Consider the following 18,394-nt stretch of genomic DNA (forward strand, 5'->3'; position numbering starts at 1 on the left):
GCCCGATACGACCTCACTGTCCCAGAGAAAAACGCACTCAAAGACGCAAATACAAACCGAAAAGATATACGGATTACACAAACTCGCGCAAAAGCTACTTTTTCGTCACATGTAGTTACATATTAAACACTTTCCGTTACTCTACACTCATTCCACTGTGGAAACTAGTATTTGTTTACGTCGCCAAACGGTCCTATATCAAAGCAAACTACGCGTACTGGGCCAGGCGGCGCGGCGCGTCTGCGCACTTCGTGTTTCAAAACACGCTGCATAAACGTCCGTAACTCCTCGATGCCTTCACGTACAATCTTAAAACTTTGACACCGCCAAGCGACCACCGTCCTCAGTACGTCATAAAAATTTCAGCCCGATACGACCTCACTGTCCCAGAGAAAAACGCACTCAAAGACGCAAATACAAACCGAAAAGATATACGGATTACACAAACTCGCGCAAAAGCTACTTTTTCGTCACATGTAGTTACACGACCGCACCATAACACTACTGCCTCCGAATTTTACTGTTGGCACTACACACGCCGGCCTATGACGTTCACCGGGCATACGCCATGCCCACACCCTGCCATCGGGTCGCCACGTTCTGTACCGTGATACGTCACTCCATACAGCGTGTTTCCACTGTTCAATCATCCAATGTTTACTTGACAGAACAGTCTTCTCTTGATTGTAGTAAATCAGCTGGAGGACGTAGTCGAGAGTTGTTTCCCTGATTCTAAAATTTCAGATGCTACTCAACTGCGTTGAACTGAATGTTTCCAGATCCAGGTCGGTGTTCTTGTGGAACATCGTCTCCTACTCACCCAGCAGATGCTGGAGAACACTCTGGACACCTGCAGAGTTCAGTAATTCCTCAGACACAGGAGGATCGTTTCATGTTAAAGTTCCCCAAGCCATGCGACTGAGAGTGTATCTGACTCGTCACTTCCGAGGGAACTGTGGTACGTATTGGAGAGTGACCCTGTGGTAAAAACGAATAAATGTCTTGTGCTGAGAGGAGAGGTTAGGAAAGAGAAGTAGTGGCTGTACGATATCAGATTTAATGACATTTAATATTGTCATACCAGGTAGAGTCCATTTTTATTTCTGGGTTTAATGCAGTGTAGTGTGGAGACATTTGCGAAAAATACTGAAGGAAGCTACAGCGAGGATTCTGAAAAGGGAGACTGTTTATTGTTTCTCCTGGCCAGATTCCTCTCGGCTGCCGAACACAGCTCTAGACCTGCAGGGATGTTGGTTGGGTTCCACCAAAGAAGTATCCTGTTCTTCAGTAGGGGGAGCGTCGTTCCACTGCAAACAAAACACACGAAGAGCACTGGTCCTTGCACCATCGTAACTAGATGCATATAGTAGACAAACTGCGCTATTCCCTGAGCCTGGTGGAACCCAATTCTAATAATAATTCCTGTTCCACTCAATATAATGGCTTTAACTGACATAAAAAGACATTGCTTCTTTGTGGCAAATTTCTTGTTATCAACAATTTCGAGTTGCCGCATGGAGCACCGATTACGTAGGTACATGTATCCAAGCAGTCCGAGACAAACCAAATTGAATGCCACAGACACTGAAATCCCTGCAAGGACTACTATGCGACTGTGGATCAGGTGATATTTACTCGTCTTTTCCAAAGCAACAGCTGCCACACATACTATACTGCACGGTATAAACACACACAGCACCTCACGACGGAATAACTGGCTTACTTCAGCAGGTAGTAGCTGGTCAGGAAGCCTGAGATGGCGAACACAAGCATACATGTGGTAGCAGAATGAGTTCAGCCACATACAGCTGAGAAGTGTGAGGGCGCTGTCTATCAGCACTGCTGTAGGTAAGTCAGGGACGCCTGCCATACGATACACGACCTCAGAGCACAGGATCTGGGTTATGCACGTGATCTGAAAGGACAAGAATATCTTTCCAGGCAAGTTGCGTAACTGGGGAAGGTACATGTATACTCCGGCAGTCGAAAAACGGAAAATGATATTTATCAGTATAAATGAGATTTCTAAAGGCTTCAAGCTGTCTATTTTGAAATCCTTGTATTTCAAGGTAGCGTTGTTTAAACTTTTCTTGTAGTTCAGTGTTTCTTCTGTTAGCTTTTGATACAGTATACTGCTAATACCATAGTACGCTCCAAATGAGAAATCAATGCGCGTACAATTATGGGAAGTCTTAATGGAGGAAAATTCGCGACACTTTAGCAACAGAATAGCTCTGGAAACAGAGCAGATGGCGTCTGTAGCGTTCGACTGCAGACATGATTGATCGTCAGGACTATCGAAATAGCAGCGAGCATCGTGCACGGACTGTACCATACTGAACGGGACGTCCTGACAAATGCCGTACGAGTTGACCGCCATCCAGGCCAGCAGACAGAGGTTGACGTTTATCCTCTGCGTGTAGGCCAGGTAGCTGGTGACGGGTATGTGGGGCGACCTCTGCACCACGTCGTCCCACAGCTGCTCGCGGCACCGCTCGCGCTGCTTCACGGCTTCCAGTGGCAGGTCTTCCAGCGGACACGTGGGGTGGTCCAGGGCGTTCACCAACAGCTGCACGCAGTCAGTGTCCACGGAGAGCGTATCGTGGCTTCTGTCCTCCAGCTGCCACTCCTCGTCTGCAAGAAAACGACAGCAAGTAGGTGGTGGCCGTACACTGCAGGCAGCTGAATCCAAAGTCTTCTCTGGATGACGAGCCTGGGCCTTGTTTACCCACATTATCCAGGATCAGTTACCCAGAACTATGTAAGGCGGCATGTCAACACAAAGTAAGAGTATTAACAAAGACAGGTATCATGTTACTATGCACGTCTATTTCATCTACAGGGTGCCCAAGAAGTCCCTGCATCGCTCTTGACATAGTAAAAATAAGGAAGTAAATAGGTTTTATTGATATTCCTGCATTGGAGATGGAAAAAAACAATGTTATCAGAATTATATTTTTGTTTCAGCACTGCAGTCTTTGAGTTCCGAATCCATGGACCAACATTTATCTTGTAAAGGAGAGATTAGTGGAGGATTCGTGGGTGCATGAACATCCGCAGATAGGAAAAACTATGTAACGCATGATGAGACCATTTGCCTCAGTCCCCCTCGTAAAGCAGCCATGCCTGATTGAGATAAATGTCCTGTATTTTCAGGCTATCTCAGACCACATATTTGAAGCAATAAAAAGTGACAGGAACGTGTGTCACCCACTCTTAATCAGATGAGCAGTTTCCAATGAAAACCATTTGCAAAAGAGCAGTTCGACTTCAAGCATCTTGTTCAAAAATGCACGACCATATTGAAAAAATATGAATACGAAAGGATTTAGGCCCATGTTTGTTACCGAATTATCTGACAGTAGTGTGGAGCAACGATTTGTAACCTACCGTACTTTGTTGTGGCGACTTGTGCCATGTCTCGCTCAAGAGTGTTGTTTACGTATAAATGTGCCATATACCACTGTTTGCTCAGGAAAAATATTGTTTTCTTGTCTAAGGGAAGTACCCATTATCAGCAAGAGTTGGAAAGGAACCTACCTCACCTTATGTGGGCCATTGTGTGATCGGAATACCTGTTAGGACCACATTCTTTTGAAGCTTACATGAATGGGAACGTCCATTTCTCAGTACAACAGAAGTTTTCAGTATCTCAGCTCCATGACAAGGCAGTCACGGATCTTGTGTGGTTGTAGAAGGAAGGAGCTTGAGTCTCGTTTTGTTGTTCAGATGTGTTGGTTTCTTAATGAACAACTTATTCTCGGATTGTATTTGGTTCTGCAGCATTTAAAGCCACATTAAAGTGGTTACCACGAAATCCCAACATTACCACCTCAACAACCTTTTCAAATCGTCATGAGAAACTTTTGATCTTAACACGCAAATAACTGAATATGAAGAATATAAAGCCTCATGTGACTCAACGTTGAAAGATTAATGGAAAAGTGTTGAGGAAGTCTTTCTAAGCAGAATTACTAGAACGATCCGCAATAAAGCAAGGGGGACAGCGAGACACATAGATATCTGAGGAAGGTGTGATCGTCCACACACTGATCCGTTGGATACGTATTTTTTTTATATCTAACTACGTCCATATAGAATATACTCTTTTGACATCATAGGCGTCCTGTACAAAGAAATAGGATGCAGGCTGAATTCTCGTCTTTGTGATATTTCACTTTCCTCCGTGAACTTACTGACCCCATCACGCAGCGTAAAAAAAGTGATGGAGCACATTTGTCACCAGTTTGTTTCGTTAGCACGAGATTGTCGAGAAAAAGCACAACAAAATACAGTGACTGACGATTTTGGAAGTACCTTTACCACAATGAACGATTTACTGTTAATACTCTGCATACATTCAAAAACACGCAGAAAAATGTAATTACTTCGTCTCACTTGTACCTAGTGTAATGATAATAATGCAGCAATAAATGCAATTGGGACATATATGCCTCAGCTGCTGAGTGGATGAATGTGGGATTACAGCTCCAGAGATTTGGGATTCAGGCATTGCTCCCGAGATTCCTTCTGTCACTTATCTCTTCTTTCACCTCTGACATTGCTTTATGGAAATCGAAAATGTTGGAACTGTAGAATTGTTCGGGGACCCAATAATTAACTTTGTTCCACAATTATTAACTGGGTAAGTTAGTTCAAAAGTAGGAAGACGGCGAGTGACGACAACCTGCAGTAGGACAATGGCTGACGAAGCACTGTGGTGACCAAACCAGGCTTCAGCTTGATGACGGCTTTACCTACTGCACTCTGAGAAGTCCTGATGGTCGTTTTCCTCGAGCACTATTCCTGTTCAGAGTACAAATCAAAGGAGAATGATACTGATATGCTACACATCATCCAATGTATACGGTTCATTGGCGTGTTGAGCGCAAATGTATGCCCAGTAAGACGAATAAGTTCTGAAAGATTCTTATACACAGGCACATTCTGTGAAAGGCCGAATGCACGACTTTGTCGTAAACACTCCATGTTGTTGTTGTTGTTGTTGTTGTGGTCTTCAGTCCTGAGACTGGTTTGATGCAGCTCTCCATGCTACTCTATCCTGTGCAAGTTTCTTCATCTCCCAGTACCTACTGCAACCTACATCCTTCTGAATCTGCTTAGTGTATGCATCTCTTGGTCTCCCCCTACGATTTTTACCCTCCACGCTGCCCTCCAATACTAAATTGGTGATCCCTTGATGCCTCAAAATATGTCCTACCAACCGATCCCTTCTTCTGGTCAAGTTGTGCCACAAACTCCTCTTCTCCCCAATCCGATTCAGTACCTCCTCATTAGTTATGTGATCTACCCATCTAATCTTCAGCATTCTTCTGTAGCACCACATTTCGAAAGCTTCTATTCTCTTCTTGTCCAAACTATTTATCGTCCATGTTTCACTTCCATACATGGCTACACTCCATACAAATACTTTCAGAAAAGACTTCCTGACACTTAAATCTATACTCGATGTTAACAAATTTCTCTTCTTCAGAAACGCTTTCCTTGCCATTGCCAGTCTACATTTTATATCCTCTCTACTTCGACCATCATCGGTTATTTTGCTCCCCAAATAGCAAAACTCCTTTACTACTTTAAGTGTCTCATTTCCTAATCTAATACCCTCAACATCACCCGACTTACTTCGACTACATTCCATTGTCCTCGTTTTGCTTTTGTTGATGTTCATCTTATATCCTCCCTTCAAGACACCATCCATTCCGTTCAACTGCTCTTCCAAGTCCTTTGCTGTCTCTGACAGAATTACAATGTCATCGGCGAACCTCAAAGTTTTTATTTCTTCTCCATGGATTTTAATACCTACTCCGAATTTTTCTTTTGTTTCCTTCACTGCTTGCTCAATATACAGATTGAATAACATCGGGGAGAGGCTACAACCCTGTCTTACTCCCTTCCCAACCACTGCTTCCCTTTCGTGTCCCTCGACTCTTATAACTGCCATCTGGTTTCTGTACAAATTGTAAATAGCCTTTCGCTCCCTGTATTTTACCCCTGCCACCTTTAGAATTTGAAAGAGAGTATTCCAGTCAACATTGTCAAAAGCTTTCTCTAAGTCTACAAATGCTAGAAACGTAGGTTTGCCTTTCCTTAATCTTTCTTCTAAGATAAGTCGTAAGGTCAGTATTGCCTCACGTGTTCCAGTATTTCTACGGAATCCAAACTGATCTTCCCCGAGGTCGGCTTCTACCAGTTTTTCCATTCGTCTGTAAAGAATTCGTGTTAGTATTTTGCAGCTGTGGCTTATTAAACTGATTGTTCGGTAATTCTCACATCTGTCAACACCTGCTTTCTTTGGGATTGGAATTATTATATTCTTCTTGAAGTCTGAGGGTATTTCGCCTGTTTCATACATCTTGCTCACCAGATGGTAGAGTTTTGTCAGGACTGGCTCTCCCAAGGCCGTCAGTAGTTCCAATGGAATGTTGTCTACTCCGGGGGCCTTGTTTCGACTCAGGTCTTTCAGTGCTCTGTCAAACTCTTCACGCAGTATAGTATCTCCCATTTGATCTGCATCTACATCCTCTTCTATTTCCAAAATATTGTCCTCAAGTACATCGCCCTTGTATAGACCCTCTATATACTCCTTCCACCTTTCTGCTTTCCCTTCTTTGCTTAGAACTGGGTTTCCATCTGAGCTCTTGATGTTCATACAAGTGGTTCTCTTATCTCCAAAGGTCTCTTTAATTTTCCTGTAAGCAGTATCTATCTTACCCCTAGTGAGATAAGCCTCTACATCCTTACATTTGTCCTCTAGCCATCCCTGCTTAGCCATTTTGCACTTCCTGTCAATCTCATTTTTGAGACGTTTGTATTCCTTTTTGCCTGCTTCATTTACTGCATTTTTATATTTTCTCCTTTCATCAATTAAACTCAATATTTCTTCTGTTACCCAAGGATTTCTACTAGCCCTCGTCTTTTTACCTACTTTATCCTCTGCTGCCTTCACTACTTCATCCCTCAAAGCTACCCATTCTTCTTCTACTGTATTTCTTTCCCCCATTCCTGTCAATTGTTCCCTTATGCTCTCCCTGAAACTCTGTACAACCTCTGGTTCTTTCAGTTTATCCAGGTCCCATCTCCTTAAATTCCCACCTTTTTGCAGTTTCTTCAGTTTTAATCTACAGGTCATAACCAATAGATTGTGGTCAGAGTCCACATCTGCCCCTGGAAATGTCTTACAATTTAAAACCTGGTTCCTAAATCTCTGTCTTACCAGTATATAATCTATCTGATACCTTTTAGTATCTCCAGGGTTCTTCCATGTATACAACCTTCTATCATGATTCTTAAACCAAGTGTTAGCTATGATTAAGTTGTGCTCTGTGCAAAATTCTACCAGGCGGCTTCCTCTTTCATTTCTTAGCCCCAATCCATATTCACCTACTACGTTTCCTTCTCTCCCTTTTCCTACACTCGAATTCCAGTCACCCATGACTATTAAATTTTCGTCTCCCTTCACTATCTGAATAATTTCTTTTATTTCATCATACATTTCTTCAATTTCTTCGTCATCTGCAGAGCTAGTTGGCATATAAACTTGTACTACTGTAGTAGGTGTGGGCTTCGTATCTATCTTGGCCACAATAATGCGTTCACTAAGCTGTTTGTAGTAGCTTACCCGCGTTGCTATTTTCCTATTCATTATTAAACCTACTCCTGCATTACCCCTATTTGACTTTGTGTTTATAACCCTGTAGTCACCTGACCAGAAGTCTTGTTCCTCCCGCCACCGAACTTCACTAATTCCCACTATATCTAACTTTAACCTATCCATTTCCCTTTTCAAATTTTCTAACCTACCTGCCCGATTAAGGGACCTGACATTCCACGCTCCGATCCGTAGAACGCCAGTTTTCTTTCTCCTGATAACGACGTCCTCTTGAGTAGTCCCCGCCCGGAGATCCGAATGGGGGACTATTTTACCTCCGGAATATTTTACCCAAGAGGACGCCATCATCATTTAATCATACAGTAAAGCTGCATGCCCTCGGGAAAAATTACGGCCGTAGTTTCCCCTTGCTTTCAGCCGTTCGCAGTACCAGCACAGCAAGGCCGTTTTGGTTATTGTTACAAGGCCAGATCAGTCAATCATCCAGACTGTTGCCCTTGCAACTACTGAAAAGGCTGCTGCCCCTCTTCAGGAACCACACGTTTGTCTGGCCTCTCATCAGATACCCCTCCGTTGTGGTTGTACCTACGGTACGGCTATCTGTATCGCTGAGGCACGCAAGCCTCCCCACCAACGGCAAGGTCCATGGTTCATGGGGGGGGGTAAACACTCCATTTTCTTGGAATAACAAACACTCCATTTTCTTTGTTATTCATTCCACTCCCACCACATTATCGTGTGGTGCTCAAGCTTCGGACACTTTGCTGCTCTTCAGCCTATCGAAATTAGGCCAGTATAGCTTTTATGGGAGAATGAATAAAATGATAGGTTTCAAAAAAAAATATAAGCCATAGCGGTTCTACATAAACACATGTACATTGAAGCTGATGATGGTGCTATGGTGAAGATAAGGCTCGTGCTTCTGGCAAGTCACTGGCAGTCAGTTCCCAATAACTACTACGAGGGTAATACAGTATGATGCAGGTGCCGGCCAGAAAGGGTGTATGTATTCAAGGTGTTGGAGTGGGCTGGGAAGTATGATTGACAAGTTGGTGTGGGTAGAGGGAGGCGTGAGGGAGGGATGGCAGTGGTCAGGAGGCTGGAAGCGGGATCATCTACATATTGAAGAGGCGTAGACTATAGGATTATAGCTGGTTGGAGTAGTAAGTGTCTACGTACTGTTCTGGAACAGGAAGAACCAGCCACCTGAAGTTCCGCTCGAATAGGATACAGATGGGTGGCAAGTGGAGGGTGGGTATGACATGTTGGTATAGGCGCACCAGAAGCCTAGGTATCCTGAGGATAGGTGAGAAAAATTGCTTTTGTTCCCCACGTTTATGGAACGTTTACAATTTGTGACAAAGTCTGAGGAACTTCAGAAGAGAAGGCAATGTAATCAGCTGGTAGAAGTTGCGTCTGAGACGGCAAATATGATACAGAATGCAAGGTGTTCTAAGACTGTAAGGAATAGTAAATTTTTGAGAGTGCTGAGATCCAAGCTATATTGGCGAAAGTAACACTGGGGCCACTAAGGCTTTTGGAAAGACGAAGGAAGAAAGAAGATCAGGGGTTAACGTCCTGTTGGTGAAACAGCTATTAGAGCATAACCCAGAATTGGGAAGAACGGGGAAGTAGGACAGCTGGGTTCATCCATAGGAACCGTCGTGTCATTCACCTTAAGCTGTGTAGGGACATCGAAGAGAAACTAAATATGGTCGAAAATCAAGTTTGGAGCCAACAGCTTACCACAGCATCGCCTCGTTCAGTGGGTTTTACCCAAGTACAGAGGATGGCTCAATGATGGAATCCCCACATTGTCGAGTTTCCTATCTTCTTAATTTGAGTTTGTTGTAAGCTGAGGATGCGTGATTATTCCAAGATATGAGAAAGTGAGAGTCGTCTGCCCATGTCAGCAGAGAGGAATGGAGCAGCAGGTCCACCACCTTACTGCAAGCGCTTATCTTACTGCACGTAATTGGGCACTGTCCTTGCATTGTGAGAGAACTGTGACTCGGAGTTATCTGTTGAGTGTATGTGATTGTAATGGATGCGTTAAGAGCTTAACATCCACATCTGACACACATGTTGTTGTGTCATGCTTTTAATAAATTTACAAGTAGATAAATGAAACAGTCAATGATCAGAACGCCTTATTGTTTGGAAAGCAATACACTTATCTTTAGCTCCTCATGGCTGTGGCTGCGTGAACACGTGTGGTATTAATTGGGGTCCAAAAACACAGGAGCTGCTGAAAACACTGAGCGGCATTACAGTGCAAGTCTGCAGATGATGAGCACTGAACGTTTACTACAACTGTGCCAAATATGTGTCTGTTGTTGGCCCTCGACTCTCTGTACGTGCGTGCTTGGCCTAGGCTTGACTGAGTGACGTTACGCCGACACTGCACTCTGAAGGCAGAAACTCGTCGCTTCTCTGCAGTCGTCATGGAACTGTTGATACCCTCGTAGACAGAACAGAAGTCAGGCTGGACTCTGGCAGAACTCGTACCGGGCACTGGCAGAGCTGGAAATACTTGTCGTGTGTGGCGCCTCGAAGCTACAGGAGGAGTGGCTTACTACTTCTTTCTCATAGGCGGTGGCGATGCTGCTTAGGTGTACAGCATCTCTGCGGTGGTCGATTGTCCATTTGCTGCAGGCGATTGTCGTCGACACCACATGTGTCACCTTCAACAGTGTCACAGGCATCAGTGTATCATGATACACTGAGGAGAGGTAATGTAATGTAGAACACTGACACGAGGTCTGGTGATGAGAAACTTTATGCTTCAATTCCCCCTCCCATTACTGGGGAAATACCAGCAATGCAAATTTCTTCCAACACCTGGATTCGAATCAGCTTACTTTTGAAGAGAGTACCACCACACAGTCATGTTTATGTGTGCCGTGGTGGAAGTTAGGGAGAGAGAAATGATTGGTGGTATTTATTGTAATAATTCCTTGGGTTTTTAACATAAGTGATTTTGATGTAGCAGAGGCTACACCAAGAGGCGAAGTTATCGAGGCAGATGGAGATATGCTGTTGAGTAAGATTTACAGTGACAAAAGAAGCATGGTGTGCCAGACAAGGAGCTATACAGTAAACATAATTCATTGGGACACCTGGCACTTGCCAGTTTCCTCCCAGAGATCCGAATGTGCGACTAGTGCGGAATATTTCGCGAATGGAGCAGTCATCATACCACTTTTCAATATCAGGCCACATGTCCTGTGGACAGATACCAGTGGTTCCGATTACCTTCTGCATTCTCATGCCTTTGAGCGCTGCTGACTCCTCAGGGTTTTAGGAGCAGGGGAAAAAAGTGCCTTGAAGCTCTATCCGCCCATCCATCATTACTGATGATTTTTATTCTAAATTTAAGCAGTAGCGAGGTTTGATCCTGGGTCCCATGACGTTTTGATTAGTATACAAAGACACTACCCTTAAATCATAGGTGAGCCATGGGATATAAACTTGCATACAGTATATCACACAACTTGACTAGAGCTAGTAGGAAATAAGAGTTTTTTAAGGAGGTCGAAAGTAATGGAGTCATGAGCAGCCTCTCATAAGAATTTCCTGAAATTGTAAGGCGTCGTGGTCTCCTTCATTGCTTACATATTCCGCCCTCACAATCATATTCTGCACATCAAGACGCTTCATTCGAGCCCAAACTCGAAAAGATAAAGTCAGTATTGTATGAATTCATGTAAACGATATGCAAATAACTAATAAATCACAAGTGCGCACCGTGGTTGAAATACTCGAGGCTAGCGTACACACATACATTCCAGACACGACGGTCACAGGAGCATTTAGCTCGAGAGAGGCAACTGCACCCCAGGAGGCCGGTCCCAAGCTATCTACGTCGGCCAGTGACCGCCTGTAGAGCAGACAGCGCTAGCCCGAGTGAAAGGACGACACCGTGTTCGGCTTAAAAGCAAATTCCGCTACGTTATGTGGGAGCGGTTAGCCTACGCATTCTTTACACATAGCACGCAGTTTCACAGTGAGACAGCAAACGCCAAACACCGATACTACAGATTTCCGGATTGGTCGCCTTAAACAAAACGTCATTCTCCCGTTTTAGAAGAGCAATGCTGATTGGCAGACGATATTTCTGATGCCTTGAGCTGAAGGAGTAATGGAAGAGTTCGAAAGATATACCCCTTCATGACTGGTGTGCAGAGGGGCCGTTCCGTTGTCGCTCTTGGAGCGAGAACATGTAACGAGAGCGTGCGCGCTCGTACATGTACTCAAAGAGCGAGGAACAAGTCTCTCCTCAGTACTTCACTGGGAGAGCACCTCTGCCGAGAGCAAATCGAAGTGCAACTGTATATTGAGTCCTTGCGATTAAGCGTTGTTCACTGTGTTGGCCGCCACACGTATTGTGCTGTGTGAACGGACTGAGTAATAGTTAAACGCCTGCAAGCGAATTTTTGAGTGGCATCGCGGTGGACTGGTTATCTGACCGGTGTACCACGCCAATAGACTAGGGGCGGATAGGAGTCCTTGACTTCATCAAGGCGTAGGGAGAGTTTGATTGGCGAAGGTCAATGCAGATGGAACGAGAGTTATCTTACTTGTCGGCAGCGAGCGGCGCAGACAACAGTCATCACAGCTACAGCTCTTCCGACCCCCACATTTGCTCCACAACACTACCCTTCACTGCATATCACACGTGACAGTCTCAACTGTACCTAGCAACATTCTAACCGATAATTATTCAAGTTGAGTAGGTGCGGCTCTCAGCCATTCTGCCAAGTCAATAACAATCTTAAAATTTGTATAGAAATTTCATTAGCGAATCCTATCCTTAAGAGGTAACTTCACATTCTGAAAAGAACCCGCAAATAACGTGTTCAATTCATAACTAAAAGTGCTATTGTGATTTCTCAGAATTTTTGCAAAATAAATAATAATTTTCGTTACTTTCATGTTTATCTTACACTAACTAGCACTACTCCAGTACCCAAGTATCCCACTAGTTACGTAACAAATTTTGTGAATTTTTGTGTCATATCCTTACAGTGGACGACTCCAGAAGGTATTTATTGCTGAAAGTTTTTCAAGCATTTCTCTTTAGAACGTTAGGAGTGTCCGTCTGACTTCTGTAATAGTGTGGGGGTGGAAATTGCATCTTGCAGGGGCCAAAGGGTAAAGGGTACATCTCAGATTAATCTGTTGCGCAGAATGACAGAATAGTACCAACCCACACGCTCACAAAATGTGTGGCTTTATAGTCTTATGTTGTAAATGCTATATTTAATTCGTTTTGTGGCGTTATAGACAGGTATTTTAAACTGGGACCAAGAGATACGGTGGTCTTATTTTTGTGACATTGTGTGTACAGAATTGTCGAGCAGTCATTAGATACAGTGAGCATATCTTTAAGATATGAAGCACTGAGTCTGCCTTGTTGAGGTTATTTGGTAACGTGTGGTTGTTGTGGATGAGAGGAGAATGAATCCTTTTTCAATAGATTGTTCAGTTCATGGAAAATGTGGCAGTGTGTTTGTCCATGTGCATCACCAATCCCAGGGTTTCTGATCTGCAGAATGATGTGCTGGTATCAGGATATCTCACAAGCGCCCATTGGCAGTACCATCTGATTGTATGTTGTAGCAATTATCTGTGCTTTGTAGAGTGTAGAGTGACTGGGACTGTGTTACGTGACTGCAGCAATTTTCATTAAAGTATAATTGTAGCATTGAGATAACATGTGAGTGATGAAGATATCGTTGGAGCTGACGGAACAGACATGTGGGTTGAATGCTATGCTGCTGCTTTGTCTTGATGTCTTATGTGGCGAAATAAGGTTAGGTATAGGTTTTAAGCTGATGTTTTGGTGTGGCTGAGGATAAAGTTGGATTGCTTTTTGGAATAAGTGACTTGGATGTTAAAATGGAAGGTGACTGTGGCTGTTATCGTCATCTGTTGGACGATATGTGGACGTTGAAAGAGAGTGAATGTTGTGGAAAACAGTGGTTCTAAACTGGATGTCTTTCATGTTAGGGATGCGGCACAAGAAACTGTTGAGATGATGACGGTGAGGTCGACTGACGGTGTAGAAAACTGTGGATCTGAACTCAACATCTTTGATGGTGAGGGTGCAGTGCATGTAGTTGTTGGGATGCGAAATGTAAGTGTAATGTCGTGAATAATGCGTTTACTTTATATTTATTAGATCATTCGAGTTGAGGCTGTGTAGATGATGCAATTGTGCAAGGATTGTACATTTGGCATAGTTAACATGGGTGGTTTTACGAACTGCTGCAGTAGTTTGGGTCAGCAACGTCTGGTAATCAGTGAACGAAAAACCGTTCCAAGGTTTTGTTCATTCGATGAGTTATCTCTATGCACTGTAAATGTTCATTGCACGTTTTTGACATCTTCGGAAATGCCATTTTCGACTATGTTATGGTGATTTGAAAATGGGTCTCGGTCCGAAACAAATCACCGAATGAATTAAAAATAAAAATTTGCAACTTGGACTGGTCTTGTTTGTAATTGGGATAGGCCAGGTGGTTCTGCGATACTGGGTCAGATAGTCGTCACACAGGAAGCATTTTTGACATCTGTCGCCTTGGATTTGCGATTTAGTTGATTTTACACAATGGCAGCGACAGCAGATCAGGGCTCAGTTCCTGATACGTTGGTCTGTTGTGGGCAAGCATCTAGTTCTGCTGGACTGTGATGCGTAAAGAAGCCGACAGTAAAGCACCACGGTTTTAATAGTGGCGAGGGCAACTCTTTCAGACAGGGCCGTTGTAGCAGCCTGCTGGATGTCGCAAGCCATCTCCAACATCACCACGTGCTCAGAAGGGATTCGCACCCGTTTCTCCTTCCCCCCCCCCCCCCACTCCCTATCTCGACCGAACTGCCACGATCTCTCCGATCTCTCGGGATTATCATGACAACTTTCCCCTGAAGATATCTTTAATGTCGGGCTTAAAGTTAGTTTCCAGACAAACGGCTAGTTGTCCACAACTCTGTAAGCTCTTGTCGCTGCTCATTCTTTAATATCTTGTCGCTACTCGCGAGGAATAGAAACATCAACTTCAGCTCACACGTTTGTTCTCGGTGTCCATAACAGTTTCAGTCATAATTATAGACATGCTGCAGAGTGCAGCTCAGTCTGTCAACAGATGGGGTAAGAATCTGCTTGTTTGGTAACTTGCTAACAATGCGTATTTCCTTTTATGTACCAGTATTATTCTTATGGTTATCTGCAGTAAATTATCGGCGACAGCCGAAATTTTGTAAAAGGTTTTTCTCAGTATTACAGTTGCTGGTTCTAATATACGGATATTCTTATGATAACTTACTTCCTTATCTGTTGTAACCCTTTTCGACCACCTTAGTTTCTTAATTTGTCGGCTTACTACCAATGAAAACCCTGCAAGTTCGATTGCCTGAAGCGGTCAAGAGTGACAACGGCAGGCATAAATAATTTTTCCGCTGAGGGAGCACAAGCTCACTGTCCCCCCTTCCTCTCATTTAAATGGAGTTACTCCCTGCTGAACAAGAAGCTATCAGGCAGCTACAAAGAGAGAAATGAACGAATACAACTCGTTTCATGTCTGGTGCACAATAGATAGATGATCGAGTAAGAGATAAAGTCCAGCAACGAGAATAAAATAATAAATTTAAGGAATATAGTGATTCGAACAAATAGAGTTGTTTAGCAGACAGGTGCGATAGCTGAAAATACAGTGTTTCCTCAGTCCTACTACAGTTCATAGTATTAACACTTCTAAGGATAGTATTAACAGTGTACCTCATACAATTAACTGTTCAGTTACAAATCGAAATAATATTCGTGAAAGAAAATTAGTAAATACGAACAGTATCGTGCTGGGGTCACACATGAGAAATTTAGATCACTACACCAGTTACAGTATTGGCAGAAAATTAGCTTGTCTGTAGCCGTTATGTTGCAGAGACCATTCGCCATTTTTAAAACAAACCTTAGACTAGGTCTGAAAAAAAAACTACGTGTACAGAAGTTTAGAGTGTTTATAGAAGATAAAAAGGAACACTTTTTTATATGAGGCACGTGTCGCACACGTATGAAGGTGTTATCTGCACTGGCGTTCAGAGACGTTGTTCAAAGTGCTGTGGGATGGGCACTGTTTCAGAGGTGCTGCGGGCCTCCTAAGGGAGGGAGACGAGGTGTTCAGTGTACCAGACACTGGCAGACACCCCAGGTGAGGTGGTCGCCTGTTAGGCTGAGGCTGCAAACATTATTTGTGACACACACCACTTGTTTCGAGTGTGTTGCACAATCATTAGCAGCCAGCTGGCACTTGAGTAACGTCTCCAAAACATGACACAGCCTCTGTACATCGCTGGCGTCGGAACCTTCACGGGCCACGAGCAGGTGGGGGTGCACCTTTAACCTTTGTGTCACATAAACTTGTCATAGATCCAGACGGAGAGTTGCCGAGGAATCTAAACACTGACTTTGGAAAGAGCACCAGAGATTATCTTGCGTGGTATGCAAAATCACGCAAGATCTAAAACTACATATTCAGAAGGATATTTGAATTTCATTCCTCGAACAACTGAACAGTTGTCAGCGCATAACCATGAAGTGGCCGGGTCCCAGTATTAAACTTACCTACAATCTTGAAGTAATATTCGTAGAATGAATCGATGTAGTCAGCTGTAGTGTACCAGTAGACACGATGGAAGGCGTACAGTTCATCAGCGAGACTGAGCATTTGCGACGCCTCTGGCTGCCGCTCCTTGCACAGCGCACTGAAGTCGTCGTCAAAGGAGGGGCTCCACGGCTGATAGCGCAGCAGGCGTTCACTCAACAGCGGCCGCCTGTAGCACACAGGGTGCGAGGTTAAAAGTTAAAACCTAGCATGTATAGTTTATGCAACAACGTACAAGTATCCAAAAATGTGTCTGAAATTTTATGGGACTTAACTGCTAAGGCCATCAGTCCCTAAGCTTGCACACTACTTAACCTACATTATCCTAAGGACACACACACACACACACACCCATGCCCGAGGGAGGGCTCCAACCTCCGCCGGGACCAGCCGCACAGCCTGACTGCAGCGCCTCACACCGCTCGGCTAATCCCGTGCGGCTAAAAGTATCCAGAACGGATTTCCACTCAGCAGTGCATAAGATACTTCCTGGTAGATGAGTACTGTGTGCGAGACTAGGACACAAACCTGAAACTTTTTCATTCTTTAAAGGATGCATGGAAACACAGCAAACAAACGCAAACCCATTGGTCTTTTTAGCATTTTAGCACATCGAGATTTCATCTTTAGATTTCAGAGCACTTGAGTGAGATACCGATTGTAACTATTTCTTGCAGATCATCCACTCCGTTCTGTGCTGCTATATCGTTTTAACTGGTTTCAGACACATCAAACAGCAGAATTGCAGCGCTTGCCGCAGAATACCTCTTTTCTTTAAAGAAGAATTTCGTATTCATTGCAAGAGAGTGAACATGTGATATTTATGTTAAGGATATGAATGACTTGTTCAAATTTGTTATAGATGATTTTACACACTGACATGTAGACATGTCTGTCATGAGCTGACGCACACATTACCACTTGAAAATGGCTCAAAAGACCGAAACTGCAATAGTAAAACAAATAATTTTTATAGTCAATGGCGAATATGACGCCCTTAAAAAGATAGACATCGAGCTAGCCAGGCAGGAACCGAGAGCCGCCGTCACAGCCTTACTTCCGCCAGTAGCTCAGCCGCTGCCTTCCAGCCGTCACAGAAGCTCCCCTGCACGGCTGGCGGGACCAGCGCTCCCGGAAGGATGGGCACTGCAGTGACCAGAGGCCTCGGGAGTTGCTTCCTGGGGGAATCCTCACTCTGGAGTGGAGAGTGCAGTCACTTGAAACGTCGGGGATCCGACACACGGCTCTGACCTGCCAGGGAGTTTCCTATCTGCTTTAGGTGATGTGACATCTGCGATAATTTTCCGTAAAGACTGTATGACAGCTGAAAGCAGAACTCCCACAGGAAGAAGAGCTCTATGGACAATCGTGAGTGTACCGTCAAGCAGGTCCACTTATTCAGTCCCATTCAGCTAATCCAACGGCTAAGGACAGCGCGATGCGATGACTTAAACTATTTCAAATCCGTCTTTGCAAATACCAAACATGTGTTTTTATTTCACAATAGGTCTTTCGTTTTACTGTGGCATTTTTATAATGTTTCTGCTTACATCCGGCAGTGTGCATCCCACCATCTCACACTGCTATGCTTGACGTGCAGAAGTACATGTCTGCTGACGTAAAACTTGACAAAATGACGCTTCACTATTGCATAAAAATGTTTCTTTACTTGGCTCTGAAGCATTCGCTCCGTCTCGCTTCGTGATTGGTTGGTGCGGGTCTCTAGTTTGGCAGTGAAAATTATCATATAGAAATTGTTGGCCGTAAAACTCTGTCCTAAGGTCAGTGTTCGGTACATCGATTCGATGCATATGTGTCAGGTACATATTATGATGAGAATGGAGCCCTCAGAATCGGGTATGAGACAATTTTTTCCTGATTAATCTACGACTGCATTCCCTATAGCCCATCAACGATGGAAAGTTTCCATACTGCCAGATACAATGCAGAACAATCCGTACTCCCTCTACTCCTTGTAGTATGGTCCTTGGTTATCACTGTTACTTGACAACGTCGTTGCCAATTAAAGCATGAAGCTGCATCATAATGAGTTCCGTGTGATGTCTGGCTCCCCAGTTTGACCGGAAAGCAGCCCCTCCCATAA

General features: G+C 44.0%; 1 protein-coding gene across 1 annotated transcript in view; it reads right to left on the reverse strand.

Annotated features, from left to right (window-relative positions):
• Positions 1-1,156: 1,156 nt before the first annotated feature.
• LOC126232135 (uncharacterized) overlaps positions 1,157-18,394 on the reverse strand; it is a 55,271-nt gene continuing 38,033 nt past the window's right edge. Inside the window, exons 4-5 of the mRNA XM_049942443.1 lie at positions 16,251-16,459; positions 1,157-2,634 (exon numbers count right to left, since the gene is read on the reverse strand). Of these exons, the coding sequence (XP_049798400.1) occupies positions 1,157-2,634; positions 16,251-16,459 (1,687 nt within the window). The remainder of the gene's footprint in view (positions 2,635-16,250; positions 16,460-18,394) is intronic.

The sequence above is a fragment of the Schistocerca nitens genome, unplaced genomic scaffold (genome assembly GCF_023898315.1).
Source record: "Schistocerca nitens isolate TAMUIC-IGC-003100 unplaced genomic scaffold, iqSchNite1.1 HiC_scaffold_448, whole genome shotgun sequence".
NCBI classification, from domain to species: domain Eukaryota; kingdom Metazoa; phylum Arthropoda; class Insecta; order Orthoptera; family Acrididae; genus Schistocerca; species Schistocerca nitens.